General features: G+C 31.5%; 2 protein-coding genes across 7 annotated transcripts; both read left to right on the forward strand.

Annotated features, from left to right (window-relative positions):
• The first annotated feature begins 1,398 nt into the window (after nucleotides 1-1,398).
• Nucleotides 1,399-4,157, forward strand: LOC141702519 (mitochondrial import inner membrane translocase subunit TIM44-2-like). 4 transcript variants are annotated; one of them, XM_074506182.1, is made up of 6 exons: nucleotides 1,403-1,793; nucleotides 2,571-2,665; nucleotides 2,769-2,837; nucleotides 3,025-3,097; nucleotides 3,358-3,462; nucleotides 3,848-4,109. In XM_074506182.1, the coding sequence occupies exons 1-6, from the start codon at nucleotides 1,680-1,682 to the stop codon at nucleotides 3,860-3,862; spliced, it is 471 nt and encodes a 156-aa protein (XP_074362283.1). In that variant the 5' UTR covers nucleotides 1,403-1,679; the 3' UTR covers nucleotides 3,863-4,109. The 4 variants fall into 4 exon arrangements, with proteins under 4 accessions (XP_074362286.1, XP_074362283.1, XP_074362284.1 ...); XM_074506185.1 differs by lacking the exon at nucleotides 3,358-3,462 and having other exon boundaries at nucleotides 1,399-1,793; nucleotides 3,848-4,128; XM_074506183.1 differs by lacking the exons at nucleotides 1,403-1,793; nucleotides 3,358-3,462 and adding an exon at nucleotides 1,802-2,292 and having other exon boundaries at nucleotides 2,571-2,678; nucleotides 3,848-4,157.
• A 15,912-nt stretch (nucleotides 4,158-20,069) lies between these two features.
• On the forward strand, nucleotides 20,070-23,628 carry LOC141702517 (mitochondrial import inner membrane translocase subunit TIM44-2-like). Of its 3 annotated transcripts, none has more exons than XR_012567155.1 (6): nucleotides 20,070-20,463; nucleotides 21,241-21,335; nucleotides 21,439-21,507; nucleotides 21,695-21,767; nucleotides 22,518-22,660; nucleotides 23,181-23,628. XR_012567155.1 is itself a non-coding variant. In XM_074506180.1 (6 exons), the coding sequence occupies exons 1-6, from the start codon at nucleotides 20,350-20,352 to the stop codon at nucleotides 22,530-22,532; spliced, it is 471 nt and encodes a 156-aa protein (XP_074362281.1). In that variant the 5' UTR covers nucleotides 20,074-20,349; the 3' UTR covers nucleotides 22,533-23,628. The 3 variants fall into 3 exon arrangements, 1 of the variants encoding a protein (XP_074362281.1); XM_074506180.1 differs by adding an exon at nucleotides 22,028-22,132 and having other exon boundaries at nucleotides 20,074-20,463; nucleotides 22,518-23,628; XR_012567156.1 differs by lacking the exon at nucleotides 20,070-20,463 and adding an exon at nucleotides 20,534-20,962 and having other exon boundaries at nucleotides 21,241-21,507.
• The last annotated feature ends 2,005 nt before the right edge of the window (nucleotides 23,629-25,633 follow it).

The following is a 25,633-nucleotide window of genomic DNA, read 5'->3' on the forward strand; positions in this document are numbered from 1 at the left end:
GAAATAATTCATTTCTACTTAAAGTAAAAGCTCTTTTAACTCCTTTAATTTTTTTAAAATAAAATTTTCGACGATCCGTTCATACGGATGTTAAAAACAATCGATTTTAGGTGTGTACCATCAATATTATAATTTTTTTATATTTATTTTGCAAGATTTTATATCAGTCAAAGTAGTCAAAATAGATCTAGCTTTTTTTGCGCTACTGTCCCGAATGAAGTATCGATGCTTTTAAAATAAAATTTCGACGATCCGTCTGTACGGATGTTAAAAATAGTCGATTTTAGACGTGTACCATCATTATTATGTTTTTTATATTTATTTTGCGAGATTTTATATCAGTCAAAGCAGTCATAATAGACCAAGGCCTGTTTGCGCTGCTGTCCCGAATGAAGTATCGATGCTTTTAAAATAAAATTTCGACGATCCGTTCGTACAAATGTTAAAAACAATCGATTTCAGACGCGTACCATCATTATTAGGTTTTCATATTTATTTTGCGAGATTTTATATCAGTCAAAACAGTCATAATAGGCCAATGCCTGTTTGCGCTACTGTCCCGAATGAAGTATATATGCTTTTAAAATAAAATTTCGACGATCCGTCCGTACGGATGTTAAAAACAATTTATTTTAGGGGTGTACCATCATTATTAGGTTTTTTTTATATTTATTTTGCGAGATTTTATATCAGTCAAAGCAGTCATAATAGACCCAGACCAAGGCCTGTTTGCGCTACTATCCCGAATGAAGTATCGATGCTTTTAAAATAAAATTTCGACGATTTGTCTATACGGATGTTAAAAACAATCGATTTTAGGCGCGTACCATCATTATTAATTTTTTTATATTTATTTTGCGAGATTTTATATCAGTCAAAGCAGTCTGATCGACCAAGCCCTGTTTGCGCTACTATCTATTTTAGGGGTGTACCATCATTATCATAATATAACAGTCAAAATAGACTAACCTCCAAAGTGCACTATTTTTTAAATCTGTTATTGATTTTGATTTTAATTATGATATTAATTTTGATTTATGAAAATATCAATAAATATGATAACTTTTTTTCTTTCGTGTTTTCTTTTTAAACAAAATATAATATGTTTAAAAAAACTTATACTTTTTAAAATTGTAAGAATAAAAGTAAATTCATATATTTAGATGAAAAATGGAAGATATTCATTGTATTTACATGTAAGTAGGGATTTCTAAAAATATTAAAAGTAAATTAATAAATAACATTTTTATGAGTTTTGATTTTTTTTTCTTACTCAAGCAAAAACGATACATACTCGGACTTTAACAGCAAAATCAAAATCTAACAAAAAAACCTAATCCAACGGTTCTAAGATGTGCCAGCTCATCGATCCTTGTGAAACAAACAGATCTTGTGGTATATACACATTCACAAATCAATCTATCTCTCTCTCTCTTTTCCCCCAATTCTCAAACCCTAAATTCCCAAAGCAGCAAAGAAGTCCGCCGAGAAGAAGATAGTAGCCAAGAAAACTCAGGCGGAGAAGACCAAGGACAAAACCTGGAGTTTCGAGGAGCTATACGCAAAGGCGAGTTCGAGTTCCAGGACCTTTGGTGGTGGCATCAGCGAATTCTAGTAGCTCAAATGGAAAATCTGGAGACCGAAACGCTACGGTGTTGATAGAGAGTACTTTAAAGGAAATGAGAGATGTTGCTCCGATGAGCCATGCGGACTCTAAGACTACAGGTCTAAGCATTCCGAGACGGAGCAGCGGAGACGAAGCAAGATTAAGGAGAAGCAAGGTTCTTTTTGAGGTGTCATTTTGTTATTTTTTTCGTATTGATGATTGTGTTTTTGTGGTAATTTGAATTGTGGTTTAATTCCAGGATTATAAAAAGGTTTAGGTAATTGTAATCTCACCTTTGGTGTTCTACATGTTTCTTACTTTACTTTTCTACAATCTTCCCCCATCCAACTACTAGAGGAACGTCGATTGATGATACCTTTCACCTTACTCTGGAATTCAATTCTTGGTTTGATCACCGTTAATATACTTGGTTTCGCAAACAAGACACTTTGATCTGACTTTAGTTATACGTGTATAGTATACATTCACCTTATGTACCATCCTATAGCTTCTGCAGGCCTTCATCAAAATCAAGTGAAAAATTAGAACTTGATCACATCTGGTTCTACATATAATTTTAATTAGCCAACATCAAGAATCAAGATTAAATATGGGTAATTGTTGGGTTTCTTCTGCTTCTTCTTCTGTCAATCAGACTCCATATTCCACAAGCCACATCAGCTCAGGTACCACACAGTTATTCTCTCTGACTTTCTTTTGGCTAATCCATACATGTCTGATGATTCTTATAACAATCTCATAATTATGTAACTCTTGTTTAGTTGTAAAGTCTCTGTCTTTTTTACTTTGGTGTTGATCTTGATCAAATTTGGAAGTGTTATAACAATTTAAGATTCTGAATTACAACATGTTAATATGTAATCAACTTTGTTCATTAGATTCTAGTTGATGATGATTAGATTCCGTGGATTTTTCTTGATTTGCTGTAAATTTTATATTTTAGGAGGTATATCACAGACAATCAGCAACACAACATCTTCAGGAGGCAGCAATGTTTCTGGGAATAGCCAGTTCTCGGCATCAAGTGGAGGGTCAGAGGTGTGTCCTAGTGGTCAGATATTGTCAACTCCTAATTTGAAGGTGTTCACTTAGGCAGAACTAAAGATTGCAAGTTAAATCACTTCTTCCACTTCTGCAACAGTATCAACGAGAGCGTCTTTGGGGAAACAGCTGCTGGAATATCAGTTAAAGAAATACGTCGTCGAGATCCGTATGATTACATTCTTGTTTTTGTTACTACATTATACTCCCTCTGTCCCATCTTAACTGATGTTTGACTCTCCCATACACATATTAAGGTGACAAAAGGTGAAAATTAATTAAAATGAGGCGGAGGGAGTATCTAGTACTGATCTTGTCCAGCCCACTAATAGTCATAATATGCAATTTCCTGTTAGATCTTTCTCGTTGCCAGAATTTAGGGACGAGGTTCAAGAAGTTGTCAGGCCAATCCTCAATGCTTACTATAAAGTAAGTCTTACGTTCTTATTAGAAGTTGGGTAGATATTCACATTCTGTCGATTTGTAATCTTGGGTGCACTTATATAATATTTGTTCCCATAAAAAATAAATAAATGTAATATTCGTTTTTATATATAAAGTGGATAAGGACTGCATTTCTAACATTAATTAGCAACTTTTGCCCTTAATTTTATTCATATATTATTATATCTGTAAAAGCACATGTCTGGACATGTGTATATCATACTCATAGTGAACTTTACTTAAAGGGAGATGTCAAATTTCTGAAGAAGTATTGTATCCCTGAAGTAATTGAACGGTGTAGTGCAGAACACAAGGCTTATGCAAGCCAAAATATTGTAGTTGATAACAAAGTAAAATAGACCAAATCCAGATGGATTCTCTTGCTTCGGATGATAGTGTTTTTTTTCATGTGGTCTGATTTACTTGGTAAATCTTGAGCAGTTTTTTTTTAAAATGGTCAAATCTTTTGGGTTTTTATTTCTGCATTATTTACATGTCTTTATTCTGAGTTGCGTAATCATTTCTTATCTTAGCTGAATACATACGTGAAATTTATGTGATGTAATACTTCTATGAATAAAGCATGAGTATTGTTTTCACACCTTTCTCATCCAAATCTTGTTAAACTGGTGGGACAATCTCATTGTCTTCTATACTACAAGAAAGGCAGTAGTAAGTCGGCCTTTGTGTCTTTAACCAGAGTCTGACAATCTCATTGTCTTCTATACTGAGCAGGAGGATGCTCTGTGATGCCACTTCCATGGGAAATACGCTTAAAGATTTTGATTGGAGCTGCTAGAGGTCTAACATTCTTACACGCAGCAGAAAAAAAGATAACTAAGTTGTTGAAGGTGTTCCTCATCATCAGTTAAAGAAGTCTGTGCTTATAATGTTGTAGCCAGCATTAGTCATAGAAATGTTACTTAGTAACTTAGATTGAACCTAAGGTTATATTGTTGATTTTGTATTGAATTTGGTGATTAAAGATATAATAGTTGTTTTGGGTATTTATTTTTTTGGTATTATTTGTTTTGGTTTATATGAAATTTGGTAATTAATGATATAATATTTGTTTTGGTATTATTTGGTAATTAATGATATAATAGCTTAGTTTGTATGAATGTGAGAATTAATGATATAATAGTTATTTCAGAAATACTTTTCACAACGCTTCCAAAATTAAAACTGATGTCATATGTACCTTTCAAAATCGCCTTAAGTTTATATCGATGTCAATCTAATTGATAAACATCATTTTTTGGTTCAAAATCGATGTTGATGTCTCTTAATTGCTTGTCTGTTATATGTTTCATATCGGAAATTTTCCTAAAGCATTGTATGAGACTGCTTTAGACATCGGTTAAAACCGATGTCTACGTAAAATTACCTTTAACATCAGTCGCGAAGACATCAGTCCATTTTTACATAGACATCGGTTTTTAACTGATGTCTAAGGTCTTTTTTCTAGTAGTGCATGTTAATATCTGTACAGTCGGATCATCGAAAAAATATTTAAAAAATAATCTGGTTAACTCGGAATTCTTATGTTACGGAGTTGGACTTTTTCTATAATTTTCTATTACTGTCATGCAAGATGAATTTGATTTTTTTTGTAATTTTTTCATATGACTACAAAGGATATATTTTGACATCCTGGATCGTTGAAAAAATCATTAAAAAATTTTGTTGTTTATCAGGAACAAATCCCATATGGGGAGTTGGACTTTTTCTAGATTTTTCTATTAGTGTCATGCAAGATGAATTTGAAATTTTTTTGTTATTTTTTCTTTTGACTAAAATCGTTATAACTTAACACTCGTATGGTTGAATCGTCGAAAAAATTGTTTAAAAAATTATCTAGTTAATTAGGAACAAATCTCGTGTTTTGGCATCAGACTTGTCCTAGAGTTTTCTATTCCCGTCATGCAAGATGAATTTAATTTTTTTTTGTAATTTTTTCTTATTATTAAAATCAATACATCTTATTTCCATACAATTAGATTGTCGAAAAAAATATTTACAAAAATTATCTGTAAATCAGGAATTTACCTGGTGTTTCTATTTTGTATTATGAACTTGTAATATTTTTTAATTTTTTTATGACTAAAATCGATATATCTTGGCATCGGTATGGTTGGATGGTGTTAAAGATCTTTTCAATAAATTTATGGTTAATCATGAAGGAATCTCATTGTTGGGACGTGGATTTTTCAAGAATTTTTTATTCCTGTGAGGAAACTGTTATGCCAAATCAATTCACTGTTGAATATTTTTTAGGACGACCGGTTTTTTTAACCGTTCTGTATGGAACTTTGTATGATTGGGAATTTCTTGTAGTGTTCGTCTAATTTTTAGGAGGGGGAATTTAAATTATCTTGAAAATTTGAATAAGCGGTCGTACAATACCCCCCCCATTTAATGGAACCAATTTTATTTTGTTTTAGTTTAGGCAGAAAAAATTAAATTTTCATAAAATCATTTGTTGTGGATATTTGAATTTTCGTGGAAAATTGTATAATCCGCGTACAAAATTATCCAATTGATGACTATAACCAACGGAATTAAGTGGGTTTTAGTTTCAGCTGAAATTTAAAATTTTCAAGAAATGTTTGGGGAGATTTGAATTTTTGTTAAAATTTGAATAACAAATTAATTAACAATTATAACCAACCGGTTTTAGTTTAGTCATAAAATTAAAATTAACTTGCCTATAATATTTATATTTTAATATTAAGTATCTTCTGAAAATTTTATCTTATCAAAGTCATAACCTTTTAAAAATTTAGGCATTAAACACCACTCATAAGTTAATACGTTTTTGTACCATACATATTTTTTTCTAATGTTTTATTATGTACATATATATATAAGTAGTTTTATTAATTATTACAAAAACTAATATAAATTCAATTATACAATTAAAAATATATCAAGCTTTTGATTTTTAAACAATTAAGATAGATGTTTAGTTGTACTTGCTGAGTAAGGGGTGCGGGAAACCATCCGAAAAGAACTTTACGACATTGAACCGGAATTCGGGGACTCGCTTCACATTTATGCAGCAACAAGGAAAAGATGTTACATCCATAACCTCCCAATGGATGACAGGACCAAATTAAACTGCATTGTAACTCGTCATGCAAGTGAATCAGACGTAGAGAGAAAAAATGAAGAGCTTCGTAACTCTGGAACAGACCCTCCCGTAAGATCAGGGAAAATGTGATCTGAGAATGCAGAAAGAAAAACTTGGTCTGGGATGGGAAGAACTGTGGTCAGGCTGGTCAAAAAAGATTAATCTTACATTTCATTTACTGTTGTTTTTAAATGGGACAAAAAAAGGTTAATACCCAATGAAAAATAAATCAATGGATCCAAAACATCTTTTTTAATTCCCTAAAACTTTTACTTAGGCCATTAAAACACTAAAAAAACACAAACTATAGGATGCTAAAAGAAGATTATTACTTACCAAGGAGTGTTCCACCTTAATTCTTTGGGGAGCATTTTCTTCATTATTTTTTGGCAAACGTCATGTATCTACGAATGGAAATCAAGCAATATATTAAGTGCCCTTTTACAACGAACAATAAATTACAGATAAAAGAAAAGATTACAAAGATTTGACATGTGCATTTTACCGACAAAATGCAAACCAAATGGAGTTAAAAATTAGTGCTAATTTATAAATGTAAAGTATTATTATCATGGTGTATTCACTTCTCTATAAACAAAATCGAAACACGAATATGAGGACTGAATTTGATTAGAAATTACATCCATTGAGAACCAATACTAAACAATAAATAAATTTCGAATCACATTCAAAATTCAAATGAGTCCAAGAACTCAAGCCAAATAATATATATTAATATTAAGCACTATAATTTCAACAAATGACAGAAATGTATATAAACTAAAGGTAAATCTTAGCGTAAAAAAGTATTCAAGATTTGACATCTCTATTTAGCTAAATACGGTCCGATGATCAAGAATAAAGTAATTATGAGTGTCGGCATCTAGAAGATATAAATGTTCAAAGAATTAGGTTCAGCCATCACTTACCAATTTGAATCCAAAAAGTCATGATGATAAGTATTACGGACACCGTAGATGTGGTTGATATAGATTGAGGAAAAATTAGGAGATGGGTTAAAACCCGATATTAAAATTAGTGATATGTGAAGTAACTCAAAAAGAAAATGGGGAACTAACGAACTGGCGAGATGACTGCAAAGAATAAGTGATTAAAGAATGTGAGAAACATATACATATATTCAGCATTTTGAAGGGTACAGAATACTCGAGAACATACTCGAATTGGGCCGACCGAGAAATAAAATATCAATGAACTGTCCTCGCTGTAGATTGGGCCGTAATTGTAATTTTACGAACCTATCTTATAGATAGAACGTAGTGAAAGTTAAACAAAATCCCAATAATCAAATAAGCATAATTTCTTTTGGATTCATTGTGAAGAGGCCCATAAACCAAATGAACTAAATATTCCAAAAACAAATTATAGAACTTAGTCCATTTTGATTATTTGAAAAGTACAAAGTCGCAAGTGGGTCATATACACAAGGAGATATGTTTAGTCGATTTTGACTCAATTACTTTTTCATTGGTTCAACAGCAAAATGATTGTGTGATGCATATTTTGCTAGGTAAGTATTACAACTAAATCAACACTAAACTAATTACGTTAAACAATGAATATAAACAGCTACGGCAATTAGGTCTATTATGGTTATGAATTACATAGATCCTAGGTTAAAGAAACTAAAGTGGGTATATAACTAAGATTATGTTAATTTTTCTCAAGTACTAACAATCTGGAAGCACACTTTCATGTCAATAACTTTTGTTAATTCAGCTAATCACCCAATTAAAGCAATTGTTAATATCTCCCGAGTATTAATCCTCTAAAATTTCCATTATTTATCCCACTCTCACTTCAAATTATGCTAATCATATTTGTGTCTCTAATGAGTAAAATATCCTATTTATAACTCCTATTTTTATCTAATTAATACATTATATCGCCCGATTACATAAATTAATAATGAAAATATAAATAACTATAACAGGCATAATCAATCAAATCACATAAAAAATTGTGCTAAAATTATATTATAAACATGGCTACCCTTCTCTTCCCTATAAATGACTACTGAATAATAATTATACAAGTTATAAAACTAAGAAAATAAAGAAATATAATTAATCTAATAAGAACATTTAATCTATAGTTTTATCATAAGACTAAAATCTTTCTTTATTCTCTCTCTAAAAAATCATAACTATATACTCTCTACATCGTATGTGTCTCTAATATGTCTAAAACTAATAAAAAAATCTGTTCCCTATTTTAATTTTACAAATATATTATTATTCTTAAATTTTTCTAAACCGACTATGATTCTCTAATAAAATTCGTTATTGTCAGGTCTCTCCAGTTTCTATGATGCTTATATTGAATTCTCCTTATTGGATCATCTCCGAAAAATAAAATTCATAAGTTTTGTGTGGGCTATAAGATCATCCCAACCGGACTTCTGTAATTTATAATAGAGCCCAAACAATCTAAGTAGCGCGTAACCCAAAAAATCAAAATTCTTAAACCAACAATCTCAATTAATATAATTAGGAGTTTTATATCGAGTGCATATAAGAAAATCTTTGGATTCATTCCCAGATCATAAAGTAGGGTGAGTATATCACTAGTTACCGGACTTTTCCACTAACAACTTTACCTTCCTCTCCTTCTTCCAACATTTTAATCTAGACCTCTTCCTCTGAATTGAATTATCTTTTGCGACCTCTGACATAATTTCCTTTCTCTTGCGCTTTCTCAACCGCTTTATGAAAGATTCATGAGATATTGACTTTATTCGAAAGACCTTGCACATGTGACTAACTTGAATATATGTATAAATACTTTGTTTTTTCGTATTATTAAATAAAAGATGATTAGACAATTTATGTGTTCAGTATTAAATATTAATTATGTGTTGAATTATCGTATTATTAATTGTTGCTTCGGTTGGAGCTGTCATTGTATATATTTGTGTTTGTATTTGTTAATTCGATGTTAAATTCTAAATTTCTTAAAAAAATTCAGATAATTTTATTTTACAAGTTTTTTATTTATGGGATTTTAAAATTACTTGGGAATTATTTCGATTTGTTTTTATCCGCGAATTGTATCGTTAAAATCAAAAACGGGCGTCAAAATTCAGGTTGGGCAGGCGGGAAAAGGATACGTGGTAGTGAGAGTGGGTGATACTTGCCGGATTCTTTTATTTTTCCTCCTTTCTTTTTCTTTTACTCTAACTCTCTTATAATCTCTCGATATCTCTCTCATTCTCTCAATTTCTTATCTCTCAATATCTCTCTCATTCTCTGAATTTCTTAATCTCTCTGTCTCATATTTCTCCATCCTCTATTCCCTCACCCGACCGTGTCTCTCTAGATAATATGGCACCACCATCTTTCTATTCAAATTTTTTCGATTTGAGGCTGGAGTCCAGTCTCTTTTATCTTTCACTCTTTGATACTTGCTTGCATATATGTACGGGTGTGTGTATTTGTTAGTTGTTTGCTTTGGGAAATATAATTTTGTGTATTTATTTATTGTTTGTGTTGGCTTATGGTTAACTTTGTGCTTCAATTGATATGGCCAAGGTGATGATTTGTGTGGTTTTATTGTTAGGGAAATTTTCAGTTTTGTGTGGTGGAAAAATTTATTAGACTTGGATGATAATGGATTTAGAAACTTAAGCGTGTAAATTATTTAATAAGGAAGTCAGTTTATGTCATATCTTGGTTTGACTGTGTCTTTGTTGTGTTATTTTATTTCCTATCTAAATGATAGGTGTAATTGTGTTGATAATTTAATTGGGTTGAGTTGCATTACAGATTGGACCTCCTAGAGAACATGGTGTTTGAAGATATTTTATTCTATAATTGTGCTTATTATCGTTATGATAATATTGAGGTATTAAGATTCAATTATATGGTTTGCATGCTAAGTGTTTGATGATTTGATTAATAGAGATAATGGGTTTAATTAATTGTTAAATGTTAAAATTATTTGTAAAAACTGTTTTGTCAAATTTATATATTGTCCTATATGTTGTAAGTATAGCCTTTAAATATAGCTAAGTTCTGTTTTGTAACTCTTTTATGTTAAGATTAATCTCGAGTCAAGGTTCTACTCGCGAAAAAATTAGCTTAAAATCATATTTGAGTCAAGAGATATGGTCATTTTGGTATAGTGTGCGTAGAGTTTCTGGACACGGTTTGTTGGCTATATTGACGACTCTGTAATACCCCAACTTTTTATACAACAACTATACTTAGATATCAAACTTTATTCATACTTAAAACAAGTCTCACATAAGCAAATAAGATTCTGAAATCCAACTCAGAAATAGTATCATATAGCTGAAATAAAGACAAATACAGAGAGACGCGGCTCTAAGATAAGACACTATCACTAAAATATTATTACAATAAGCTCAAGCCAAATGCATTTCCTTGTCCATCCCAGAAATTTAGCACCTGAAAATTTGTAAGTCATGAGCCAAACAGTCCAGCAAGAAAATAATTTGACACTAGTGGACCAAGGAGTTCATGATTTTTATAAAGCCAAAATCATTCCTCAAAATCCAAAGTTTACATATAACATAAATAAATTTCACAGCTTGCTAGTGACACACTATCATAGGTTCACAACTGTCAATAATGCGCCCCTTCCTAAGGTATCATAAACTGTGCAAAACACGCCCTAGTAAGGTATCAAAATCTAGTTCCCGAACTATACGCCATTACTAAATGTTTCATAGGTCAGAGCTCACTCGGAATTCTCATGTCTAAAATAATTACATGATCCATAGTTGTTAAAATAAAAGCAGTGAAAAAATATTTAACAGATTTCAAAATAAAAATAAAAGTGTAAAGAGTTAACTTACCTTGACACTGACAACCACTTTAACAATTTATCACTTTACGCAGAGAAATCCAACCTATGTAGTTATTATTAAAAACTAACATAATTAATTATCCTCATAAACACTAATACACAAACCAGGCAAAAGATAATATATATATAAAATTATATATACACAAAAAAAGAACTGTAAAACAAAAACCAGACAAAAGATAATATATATAAAATTATATATACACAAAATAAGGACTCTAAAACAAAAACCAGGCAATAAAAACAACATATAGAGAGAGCTGCAATACAAAATCAGCCAACATTATAAAATAACATGTGTTGCAATAGAAAACCAGGCAACAAAATAATATAAAAAAACTAAATATAATGAAATATTATACTAACAAAAATTTACTAAATGAGTTTTTTAAAATTATACAAGTCAATTAATACTATTACTACCATTTTCTAAGAACACACATAAGGAAAAAAAATTAAATAAATAAACATGTATGTACATATACTAATAAAATATAATTAAAATTTTCTAGAATGAATAAATGATTGATCAATTTATAAAATAAAACTAACAAAAACAAGAGACTTATAAAAGAGAATAAAATCATCACATATGTCATTAACATAATAATAAAAACACTAATAATAATATCTCATAAAATAAATAAACAGTTACATATTAACAATCTTTTATAAAAATAATACACATAATTAACTATTTTTCACATTTATCACGTTAACAACATAATTTAACAAAATCATATAAAAGGAGTTAACCGGAAATATCACATGTACATAATATTTCTTTTCACAAATCATTGTCTTTAAAATTAAAGACTACTTTTAAACAGAGCATTAAGTATTTAATAAAATATCAATGTATAATAAAATATATAAATCAACAAGCACATATATTTAGTATTAAAAATAACTTGACCATTACATAAATGAATACATTACAACAATGAGTAACCTAAAACACACACGTTGAAAAGAAAATCGAGAGAAAAGAAAAGTACGTGAGAAAGAAGAGACGGTGCAACAAACAAATGAACTAAATTAAATCTATGTATTTACAAATCTAACATACTGTACTCCTAAGTTAATCACCCTCCACTATTTTCAAAACTAACTCATATCTGTATTTTTAAAGTTTAACTCATATCTTATCTATTAGTAACAGGTTTTGACCAAGTAAAGAAAATAACTAAATGTTTCAAATTATGTACATTTTTTCTTCTTTTTTTTAAAATAAAGCACATTAACATTTTTACTACTTGTATATATTAAATCACTAGACTTACATAAACATATATATTTAATAAAAAAACACTGGTTTTTACATTCTACCCTCCTTAAAAAAAAATTTGTCCCCAAATTTTAATAAAAAAAAAATCAAAGTGTAACACATAATCATTGAAAGAAATTGATCGCCTAACTCAATCTTGCTTAGGTGTATGCTGGTCGAATAAGAGATGCCAAAGTGGCCTTATTTGTATTGTCTTTGTTACGATTTGGATCACGCTTTGGACAATCAGAAATCTTATGTCCCTTCTCTCCACAACTAAAACAAACAAGCTCCAGTGTTCCAACGACAGTCTTTATCCAAGTGATTTTTGCCGCACCTTGAACATGTCACCTTGTTCCCTGAAGCGTTTCGAGAAAAATTTCCACCATTTCCTCGATTATTGAACTTTCTCGGGGGATCATTCTCGTTAAATCTACCTGTAGGCTCACATCTTTTCTTAGCCTCAGAGTCTTTCTTTCATTCGTCTCCCACTAGCCCCATCTCGACTATTAAAGCCTTGTTCAACACCATCTTGTAGCTGTTTAGCTCAAAAGCAGCCACATGCCTCTTAATCTCATTACATAATCCTTCTACAAATCTACGTGCACTACTAATCTCGCCCGCCACCAAAGTTGGCACATACTTAGCCAAACGGGAGAATTCAGCCTCATACTCCGAGACAGTTTTCTTTTCTCCTTGTTCCAACCTTATAAAATCGCACTCCAACTTAGCTCGTACCGTCCTGGGAAAATACTTGTCCTTAAATGACTCCTTAAAAGTTTCCCAAGTGTATGCTCTGGAAGCCTCTTCTTCATTATTTTCACTGCGTCTTTTCTCCATTAGCCACCAGTCGTAAGCACTTCCTTGGAGTTGGTAGCTTGCCAAATTAACCTTCTGCTCGTCCGTACTTCCTAGTAACTCAAAAATCTTCTCCATCTCTTGTAGCCACTTATCCACTTCTGAAGGATTTGTAGATCCTTCAAAAACTGGAGGAGTTAGCCTCTTAAATTCATATATCAAACTCCTAGGTCCATTTTGCTGGTTCCCTACCAATGTCGTCAATGTGTCTGCCAATTGAGTCATCATGTGCGCACCTTCATCAGTGTTACTTCTCTGACGAGGCATGATTCCTACATAATTTATTCAGTGCTCAATCTTGGAATAACTATATAATATACAAGATTTATGTACACATATATATAAATTAAAACATATCTTATTAATAGAAACCTCAAAATTGTACAAGTTTTTTTTTTCAACCATAGAAATTCAAAACGACAGTCATCTTTATTATAGATGACTTCCAATAGATATAACTTAAGATTCACTAACAAGGACACTAATCAGATGAGTAGTTATCTGAAGGGGAGGAACTTGCTGATGGTGGATACTCATAATAACCTCCTTCCCTCAAAACATTCCCTATCACTGCAACATTCCTTCTCACTTCTACCTGCACCTATTTTGTGAAACTCTTAACGTACTTCTTATCCCTCTTACTAACACATCTACCCCTCAATGAAGAATTTCGAAATCTTTCACATCCTCCTAACACATTTTATCGCAATACTAATAGTGGGTGTTCTGCTCTCTCTACTTTCAAGTGTGCCTCCTCTAAATCAGCTCGGAGACTTTCTATCTCCATTTCAAGGTCAGTCTTTTTAGAATGCTCATTAATGGTCTCTCCGGGATTTTCATGAATTGATTCCTCACTATCAGAAGCATGTTCAAAGTTGTTGACAGAATCATCACTATCTAAGCTAGGGTCATAATTTGACGATGGTAGTGGTGAATTATCAACGGGAGCCTCGATGTCAGACATTTCAACCTCAACATATTCATCTGCCATCTACAAAATTATAAGACAATAAATTAATTAGTATCTTTAAAATATACGTAGCAAAATTCATAACTCAAGCAGTCTACAGGAAGCTAACCTAAGCTCTGAATACCAACTGTAATAGCCCAACTTTTTATATAACAACTATACTTAGATATCAAATATTATTCATACTTAAAACAAGTCTTACATAAGCAAATAAGATTCTGAAATCCAACTCAGAAATAGTATCATATAGCTGAAATAAAGACAAATACAGAGAGACGCAACTCTAAGATAAGACACTATCACTAAAATATTATTACAATAAGCTCAAGCCAAATGCATTTCCTTGTCCATTCCAGAAGTTTAACACGTGAAAATTTGTAAGTCATCAACGAAACAGCCCAGCAAGAAAACAATTCGACACTAGTGGATCAAGGAGTTCATGATTTTTATATAGCCAAAATCATTGCTCAAATCCAAAGTTTACATATAACATATATAAATTCCACAGTTCAACAAGGTCACAAATACCTCGTGACACAAGATCATAGATTCACAACTGTCAATAATGCGCCCGTTACTAAGGTATCATAAACTGTGCAATGCACGCCCTAGTAAGGTATCAAAATCTAGTTCCGAAACTATACGCAATTACTAAATGTTTCATAGGTCAGAGCTCACTCAGAATTCTTATGTCTAAAACAATTACTTGATCCATAGTTGTTAAAATAAAATCAGTGCAAAAATATTTAACAGATTTCAAAATAAAAATAAAAGTGTGAAGAGTTAACTTAACTTGACACTGACAACCACTTTAACAATTTTTCACTTCACGCAGAGATATCCAACCTATGTAGTTATTATTAAAAACAAACCTAATTAATTATCCTAATACACTCTAATACACAAACCAGGCAAAAGATAATATATATATATATATATATAAAATTACATATACACAAAAAAGAATTCTAAAACAAAAACCAGGAAAAAGATAATATATATAAAATTATATATACACAAAATAAGGACTCTAAAACAAAAACCATGTAATAAAAATAACATATACAGAGAGCTGCAATACAAAATCAGCCAACATTATAAAATAACATGTGTTGCAATATAAAATCAGGCAACAAGATAATATAAAAAAAACTAAATATAATGAAATATTATACTAACATGAATTTACTAAATGAGTTTTTAAAAATTATACAAGTCAATTAATACTATTACTACCATTTTCTAAAAATACACATAAGTAAAAAAAAAATTAAATAAATAAACATGTATGTACATATACTAATAAAATATAATTAATAATTTCTGGAATGAATAAATGATTGATCAATTTATAAAATATAACTAACAAAAACAGAGACTTATAAAAGAGAATAAAATCATCACATATGTCATTAACATAATAATAAAAACACTAATAATAATATCTCATAAAATAAATAAACAGTTACATATTAACAATCTTTTATAAAAATAATACACATAATTAACTATTTTTCACATTTATCACTTAACAACATAATTTAACAAAATCATATAAAAGGAGTTAACCAGGAATATCACATGTACATAATATTTCTTTTCACAAATCATTCTCTTTAAAATTAAAGACTACTTTTAAACAGAGTATTAAGTATTTAACAAAATATCAATGTATAATAAAATATATATATATCACACATATATTAAGTATTAAAAATAACTTGAACATTACTAAATTACATCTATTTATTTACAAAGCTAACGTAATGTCCTCCTAAGTTCCTAAGTTAATGCGTACTTATGAGTATCAGCCCTCCACTATTTTCAAAACTAACTCATATCTGTATTTTTAATGTTTAACTCATATCTTATCTATTAGTAACAGGTTTTGACCAAGTAAAGAAAACAACTAAACGGTTCAAATTATGTACATTTTTTCTTTTCTTTTTGTTAAAATAAAGCACATTAACATTTTTACTACTTGTATATATTAAATCACTAGACTTACATAAACATATATATTTATTAAAAAAAACTGGTTTTTACAGACTCTGTTAGCGGCTCTAAACACCTTGTTTTCATCTGACATTTTTATGGTAGCTAGGTCTCTGATTCAACTAAGTCTCCACCTAATTTCACGGTAACAAACCTATTTATGAATTTATTAAAAATCTGGAGGCGAACAGAGTTTCTGTGGAGTCGAGCTGCCAAGATGTTGTTATGTGTTTTTATATGTTTAATTGTTTAAAAAACTTTTGTTTGCACTTGATATTAAATGAGAATGAATATATTTGGTAAATGGTTGATTTCAATTATTATAACTTTAGTAAGGTATAAGCACACATCATTATTACTTGAGTGGTTATGTACTTATGAGTATATATAGGGATGTGTTTGAGATGACTTATGTGATTGATTAGTTTTAACGCTTTTCTTTGTGATTTTGTCCTTGTTTATGTTTAGCTGTGTCCAGTATTAATTTTAGAATTGTAAATATTCTGGTAAGGTTTATGTGTCTTTTTCTAGGCCCTATGTTACTACTTTAAACATGACATTTGTTCGTGAAATCTTTATAGGAGATTGGAGTAATGTTCATGTGTGTTTCATAAAAATTTCATGTAAAAGCAATAAATTTCCAATTTAAAAAATCACAGAGTGAGGACTATTTGAACCATTGTCTACTATCTTTCTTTATTAGTGCATAGTATAATTTTATATTTGCCTAATTGTATATAACTGATAAATGAATTCTTGTCGTGATGGTAGCTATCTCACATGAAGCCCATGTTTACACTTGATGCTCTAAAAGGCCCTCTTAAGCGTGGATTGGAAAATAATGATTTAAAAAAATCATCTAGTTAATCGGGAATACATCTCACGTTTGGGAGTTGGACTTTTCCTAGATTTTTCTATTCCTATCATGCAAGATTAATTTAATTTTGTTTTTGTAATTTTTCATGATTACTAAAATTAATATATCTTAACATTCTTATTATTGTATCTTCGAAAAAATCGTTTAAAAGAATTATCTGGTTAATCGAGAAAAAATCTCATATGTTGGAGTTCGACCTTTCCTAGAATTTTCTAATACCGTTTATGCAAGGTGAATTTGAATTTATTTTTAATATTTTCTTCTAACTAAATTTGATATTTTAAAACCTGTGTGGTTGGATGGTCGAATAAATCGTTTAAAAATTTATCTAGTTAATCAGGAATAAATCATGTATTTTGGAGTTAGACTTTTCCTAGATTTTTCTATTGCTTTCATGCAGGATGAATTTGATTTTTTTTTTAATTTTTCCTTATGGCTCAAATCGATATCTTTACACATGTATGGTTGGTTCATCGAATAAATCATTTTAAAAAAGATTTAGTAATCAGGAACAAATCCGGCATTTTGGAGTAACACTTATCCAAAAAAATTCTATTCTTGTCATGCTAGATGGATTTATTTATTTTTTTAATTTTTTATGATTGCTCAAATCGAAATATCTTAACATCCGTATAATTCGATCGGCGAGAAAATCGTTTAAAAGATTTATCCAGTGAATCGGGAACAAATCCCCGGAGTTAAACTTTTCCTAGATTTTTCTATTCTCTGTCATGAAAGATGAATTTAAAACTTTTTACAATTTTTTTGATAACTAAAATCGATATATCTTAACATCTTTATGGCCGGATCATCGAGAAAATCGTTAAAAAAAATAATCTGGTTATTCGAGAACAAATCACATGTTTGGGACTGGAACTTTCACTACGCCATAAACGGCCTTCTACCACATAATTACGTGATTTTTCCGTAGATAATGTTGGAGTAGTATATGATAATGTACCATACTGCAACATATTTTAATTATGTTAGCATAGGTCTCGTAAAGTGTTGCTAATACATATATTAATAAAAAATTCAATTTTTTATTAAAAAATAAATAAGTAAATGCTGATGTGGCAGAGCTGGGTCCGCACACTACTGACGTGGTAGGTGGTCCCTGCTGACGTGGCAGGTTAGTCACCACATGTGGGTCCCACCTTGCTGACGTAGCAGGTGGACCCCTGCTGACGTGGCAGGTGCCCCATGTGGGCCCAACTCTGCTAATGTGGCAGGGCCTTGCTGATGTGGCGGGTGGGTCCCCCATGTGGGCCCCACCCTGCTGACGTGGTAATGGGTCCCTGTTGACGTGACAGGTGGGTCACACGTGGGTCCCACTCTGCTGACGTGGCAGGGGCCTGCCTCACCCTGTTGACGTGGCATGGGGACCCTGCTGATGTGTCAGGGGTCCCCCATGTGGGCCCCACTCTGCTGTGGCAGTGGTCCCCTGCTAACATGGCAGTGGTGAAGTATTAAATCAAAAATTTTCAGATATTTTGTACTACCAAGGATTTGAACCCAAGACCTCCTACAGAACAAAGTTGAGTGCAAACCACTACACCAAGGAGGACAATGTGTTTTATTCCACATTATTTAAATATACCCTTATAGAAATAATTCATTTCTACTTAAAGTAAAAGCTCTTTTAACTCCTTTAATTTTTTTAAAATAAAATTTTCGACGATCCGTTCGTACGGATGTTAAAAACAATCGATTTTAGGTGTGTACCATCAATATTATAATTTTTTTATATTTATTTTGCAAGATTTTATATCAGTCAAAGTAGTCAAAATAGATCTAGCTTTTTTTGCGCTACTGTCCCGAATGAAGTATCGATGCTTTTAAAATAAAATTTCGACGATCCGTCCGTACGGATGTTAAAAATAGTCGATTTTAGACGTGTACCATCATTATTATGTTTTTTATATTTATTTTGCGAGATTTTATATCAGTCAAAGCAGTCATAATAGACCAAGGCCTGTTTGCGCTGCTGTCCCGAATGAAGTATCGATGCTTTTAAAATAAAATTTCGACGATCCGTTCGTACAAATGTTAAAAACAATCGATTTCAGACGCGTACCATCATTATTAGGTTTTCATATTTATTTTGCGAGATTTTATATCAGTCAAAACAGTCATAATAGGCCAATGCCTGTTTGCGCTACTGTCCCGAATGAAGTATATATGCTTTTAAAATAAAATTTCGACGATCCGTCCGTACGGATGTTAAAAACAATTTATTTTAGGGGTGTACCATCATTATTAGGTTTTTTTTATATTTATTTTGCGAGATTTTATATCAGTCAAAGCAGTCATAATAGACCCAGACCAAGGCCTGTTTGCGCTACTATCCCGAATGAAGTATCGATGCTTTTAAAATAAAATTTCGACGATTTGTCTATACGGATGTTAAAAACAATCGATTTTAGGCGCGTACCATCATTATTAATTTTTTTATATTTATTTTGCGAGATTTTATATCAGTCAAAGCAGTCTGATCGACCAAGCCCTGTTTGCGCTACTATCTATTTTAGGGGTGTACCATCATTATCATAATATAACAGTCAAAATAGACTAACCTCCAAAGTGCACTATTTTTTAAATCTGTTATTGATTTTGATTTTAATTATGATATTAATTTTGATTTATGAAAATATCAATAAATATGATAACTTTTTTTCTTTCGTGTTTTCTTTTTAAACAAAATATAATATGTTTAAAAAAACTTATACTTTTTAAAATTGTAAGAATAAAAGTAAATTCATATATTTAGATGAAAAATGGAAGATATTCATTGTATTTACATGTAAGTAGGGATTTCTAAAAATATTAAAAGTAAATTAATAAATAACATTTTTATGAGTTTTGATTTTTTTTTCTTACTCAAGCAAAAACGATACATACTCGGACTTTAACAGCAAAATCAAAATCTAACAAAAAAACCTAATCCAACGGTTCTAAGATGTGCCAGCTCATCGATCCTTGTGAAACAAACAGATCTTGTGGTATATACACATTCACAAATCAATCTATCTCTCTCTCTCTTTTCCCCCAATTCTCAAACCCTAAATTCCCAAAGCAGCAAAGAAGTCCGCCGAGAAGAAGATAGTAGCCAAGAAAACTCAGGCGGAGAAGACCAAGGACAAAACCTGGAGTTTCGAGGAGCTATACGCAAAGGCGAGTTCGAGTTCCAGGACCTTTGGTGGTGGCATCAGCGAATTCTAGTAGCTCAAATGGAAAATCTGGAGACCGAAACGCTACGGTGTTGATAGAGAGTACTTTAAAGGAAATGAGAGATGTTGCTCCGATGAGCCATGCGGACTCTAAGACTACAGGTCTAAGCATTCCGAGACGGAGCAGCGGAGACGAAGCAAGATTAAGGAGAAGCAAGGTTCTTTTTGAGGTGTCATTTTGTTATTTTTTTCGTATTGATGATTGTGTTTTTGTGGTAATTTGAATTGTGGTTTAATTCCAGGATTATAAAAAGGTTTAGGTAATTGTAATCTCACCTTTGGTGTTCTACATGTTTCTTACTTTACTTTTCTACAATCTTCCCCCATCCAACTACTAGAGGAACGTCGATTGATGATACCTTTCACCTTACTCTGGAATTCAATTCTTGGTTTGATCACCGTTAATATACTTGGTTTCGCAAACAAGACACTTTGATCTGACTTTAGTTATACGTGTATAGTATACATTCACCTTATGTACCATCCTATAGCTTCTGCAGGCCTTCATCAAAATCAAGTGAAAAATTAGAACTTGATCACATCTGGTTCTACATATAATTTTAATTAGCCAACATCAAGAATCAAGATTAAATATGGGTAATTGTTGGGTTTCTTCTGCTTCTTCTTCTGTCAATCAGACTCCATATTCCACAAGCCACATCAGCTCAGGTACCACACAGTTATTCTCTCTGACTTTCTTTTGGCTAATCCATACATGTCTGATGATTCTTATAACAATCTCATAATTATGTAACTCTTGTTTAGTTGTAAAGTCTCTGTCTTTTTTACTTTGGTGTTGATCTTGATCATATTTGGAAGTGTTATAACAATTTAAGATTCTGAATTACAACATGTTAATATGTAATCAACTTTGTTCATTAGATTCTAGTTGATGATGATTAGATTCCGTGGATTTTTCTTGATTTGCTGTAAATTTTATATTTTAGGAGGTATATCACAGACAATCAGCAACACAACATCTTCAGGAGGCAGCAATGTTTCTGGGAATAGCCAGTTCTCGGCATCAAGTGGAGGGTCAGAGGTGTGTCCTAGTGGTCAGATATTGCCAACTCCTAATTTGAAGGTGTTCACTTAGGCAGAACTAAAGATTGCAAGTTAAATCACTTCTTCCACTTCTGCAACAGTATCAACGAGAGCGTCTTTGGGGAAACAGCTGCTGGAATATCAGTTAAAGAAATACGTCGTCGAGATCCGTATGATTACATTCTTGTTTTTGTTACTACATTATACTCCCTCTGTCCCATCTTAACTGATGTTTGACTCTCCCATACACATATTAAGGTGACAAAAGGTGAAAATTAATTAAAATGAGGCGGAGGGAGTATCTAGTACTGATCTTGTCCAGCCCACTAATAGTCATAATATGCAATTTCCTGTTAGATCTTTCTCGTTGCCAGAATTTAGGGACGAGGTTCAAGAAGTTGTCAGGCCAATCCTCAATGCTTACTATAAAGTAAGTCTTACGTTCTTATTAGAAGTTGGGTAGATATTCACATTCTGTCGATTTGTAATCTTGGGTGCACTTATATAATATTTGTTCCCATAAAAAATAAATAAATGTAATATTCGTTTTTATATATAAAGTGGATAAGGACTGCATTTCTAACATTAATTAGCAACTTTTGCCCTTAATTTTATTCATATATTATTATATCTGTAAAAGCACATGTCTGGACATGTGTATATCATACTCATAGTGAACTTTACTTAAAGGGAGATGTCAAATTTCTGAAGAAGTATTGTATCCCTGAAGTAATTGAACGGTGTAGTGCAGAACACAAGGCTTATGCAAGCCAAAATATTGTAGTTGATAACAAAGTAAAATAGACCAAATCCAGATGGATTCTCTTGCTTCGGATGATAGTGTTTTTTTTCATGTGGTCTGATTTACTTGGTAAATCTTGAGCAGTTTTTTTTTAAAATGGTCAAATCTTTTGGGTTTTTATTTCTGCATTATTTACATGTCTTTATTCTGAGTTGCGTAATCATTTCTTATCTTAGCTGAATACATACGTGAAATTTATGTGATGTAATACTTCTATGAATAAAGCATGAGTATTGTTTTCACACCTTTCTCATCCAAATCTTGTTAAACTGGTGGGACAATCTCATTGTCTTCTATACTACAAGAAAGGCAGTAGTAAGTCGGCCTTTGTGTCTTTAACCAGAGTCTGACAATCTCATTGTCTTCTATACTGAGCAGGAGGATGCTCTGTGATGCCACTTCCATGGGAAATACGCTTAAAGATTTTGATTGGAGCTGCTAGAGGTCTAACATTCTTACACGCAGCAGAAAAAAAGATAATATATAGAGACTTCAAAGCCTCAAATATTTTACTGGATGGGGTAAGTATAACCAGTACAGTAGGTTGGTTTGTCCGTGCCAACACGGGCATAGCCAGTAAAACCAATTACTCGGTTCAAAAAGTCAGAAAATAAATTCAAGTATATTTAAATAATTAATATATAGATATAATTGCAAGACAAATTGTAATATTAATAATATATAACTAAGTACATCAATTCCATAATTATATTACAAGCAACAGAATTATAAGTTCAAATTAGGCAGAGTGACTGCATAATAATATTCATTATATTTCATTTATCTTGCGAATAGAGAATTTGCTAAGCAAGTTACTTTATTAGCATAAATAGATCAATTTGTCTGGAATTTGTCTGGGAATCCTGATTACTTTAGATTGTGACTTTTTGCAATATTTGAATATTAGAATCCTGATTAGTTTTTTTACAGTCATTCACCTAACTATTTTTTTCCGTTAGTTCCTATAGTTTGCGTATTATTTATTTATGTCATACAACATAGCTAATCAAGTCAGTAACTAATGTCGGTAATCAATTTCAGCATTGTAAGCAGGAATTCAGCGTGGATTGGATCCTGATTCTGATAATCTATCAATTATCATTGAGTCGCTTACTTTGACAGCAGACCTGAAAGAGAGTATTGCATTAGAAAAGGAAAGGATGAGAGTTGTGACTAATAAAAGCCAAGGGGATATAGATCTTACTAACCAGCTGGTTCGTGGCAGAGCAGTAACAAGATTCTACAGAAATGGGTAAAATGGACGTCAAATTTGTTAGCACAGCTGAAGAATCTGAAATATGTGCTCTCTCTTTTCCGTGTTGCTAAAGTAGCTTCCAGATTAATTAGTTAAGTTAATTGTGATTCCTGTATAATAGACTTGTAATGTTTGTAGATTAGTAGATTAGTTCATGAGTACTGGTGATATTGTATTGTGATTCTGTTGACTTTGATTGGAAAAAAGTTCTATATAGAACTGGGATTTAATGTATGCAGAAAGTATATTTCAAATTTTGTCCATTGTTACTCTGTTGCAATAGGTATTAAAAATGTTGCAAATAGGTACTAAAAATTGTTGCAAAAGGGTCATGTGTTAAGCTGGACCCACATGTCAGTGGGCCCCACATGCCAGTGGCCCCACCTGTCAGTATCCCACATGTCAGTGGGCCCCACATTTGTCACGTTGCAAAGTGCCATGTGGCAGTCCACGTGGCAGTCCACTTGTCAGTTTGACCCCATTTTTTTGCCATGTCATTGCTTTTTGCAACATAATTTTTGGTGTTACCCTTGATATGAAAATGTTGCCTTTGAAGCTTAAGGCAACGCCAAAAATACTAACATCACAAAAGTGTTGCCGTAGATAATTTTTGGTCTGTTGCAACATTTATTTGGCATGTTGCAACGTTTGTGGAATGATACAGAAGGCCACTTTTGGTGTAGTGTTTTCCTAAATTTTTCTATTCATGACATGTAAGATCAACTTAATTTTTTTTGTAAATTTTTCGTATGACTAAAACCGATATATCTGATCATCCATATAGTTGGATCATTGAAAAAATCATTTAAAAAAATTATGTGGTTCATCGAGAACAAAATATCATGTGTGGGAGTATTATTACTTTTTTTGAGTTTGATTTGTTCTTTTGGATAGCTATTATTTTACAATATTGCAAGAAGAAAGATAGTATCCAATAAATTAAATAAATGATTTAACGGAAACATATCAATGCTTTATGTTATTGCTATATTCTTCTGTCAAATAAATAAATACAGTAATTTTAGCCCGGGTCGCTACAAGATCCTGCATCAGCCTCTGCGTGACACCACCATGGAACAATTGAAAGCTACCCAGCCACTCTCATCAAGCATTTCTTCCAACTATTTCACTCCTTTTGTCTAGCCAAAAACTCAGCCTAGAACAAGAATGAGTTCAAGTTAGTTGGTGAGTTCTGATCAAAAAGATTGTGGACTTCTAACAAAAAGATTGTGGACCATAATTAGTGGTCCTAACTTCTAAGATAAAGTACATTTAAAATTTTGGTTGCTAATTATTCAATCTTTACTCCGCATACTATAGTTACAAATAATATCATCTGAGCACTAATCTTTTTTGGTGGAAAAATTGAATAAAATATGTCAATTTAGACTATAAATTAAAAAAACAACAATATTTTAATCTTGTTTTTGTTGAGGCACCAGGTCTTACATAGATCAGTTTTTGAACATAAGGGTACATAAACAATAAATAAATTGCAATCACATTCAAAATTCAAATGAGTCCAAGAACTCAAGCTAAATAATATATATTTATATTACACACTATAATTTCAACAAATGACAAAAATGTATATAAATTAAAGGTAAAATCTTTGTGTTCACAATTATTCAAAATTTGACATCTCTATTTTGCTAAATAGGGTCCGATGATCAAGAATAAAGTAATTATCGGTGCCTGCATCTAGAAGATATCAATGTTCAAAGAACTAAGTTGAGCCATCACTTACCAATTTGAATCGAAAAAGTCATGATGGTGAGTATTACGTACACCGTTGATGTGGTTGATATAAATTGAGGAAAAATTAGCGAATGGGTTAAAACCAGATATTAAAATTAGTTATATGTGAAGAAACTTAAAAAGAAAGCGGGAACTGGTGAAATGGAGAGATGACTACAAAGAATAAGTAATTAAAGAATCTGAGAAACATATACATATATTGAGCATTTTGAAAGGTACAGAATAGTCGAGAACGTACACGAATTGGGCCGACTCAGAAATAAAATATCAATGAACTGTCCTCGCTCTAGATTGGGCCGTAATTGTAATTTTACGAACCTATCCTATAGAATGGAGTTAAAGTTTAACAAAAGCCCAACAATCAAATAAGCACAATTTCTTTTTGATTAATTGCGAAGAGGCCCATAAAACAAATAAACTAAATATTCCAAAAAAATGTATAGAACTTACTCAATTTTGATTATATGAAAAGTACAAAGTG

This window comes from Apium graveolens, unplaced genomic scaffold (assembly GCF_009905375.1).
Source record: "Apium graveolens cultivar Ventura unplaced genomic scaffold, ASM990537v1 ctg5264, whole genome shotgun sequence".
In the NCBI taxonomy this organism is placed as follows: Eukaryota; Viridiplantae; Streptophyta; class Magnoliopsida; order Apiales; family Apiaceae; genus Apium; species Apium graveolens.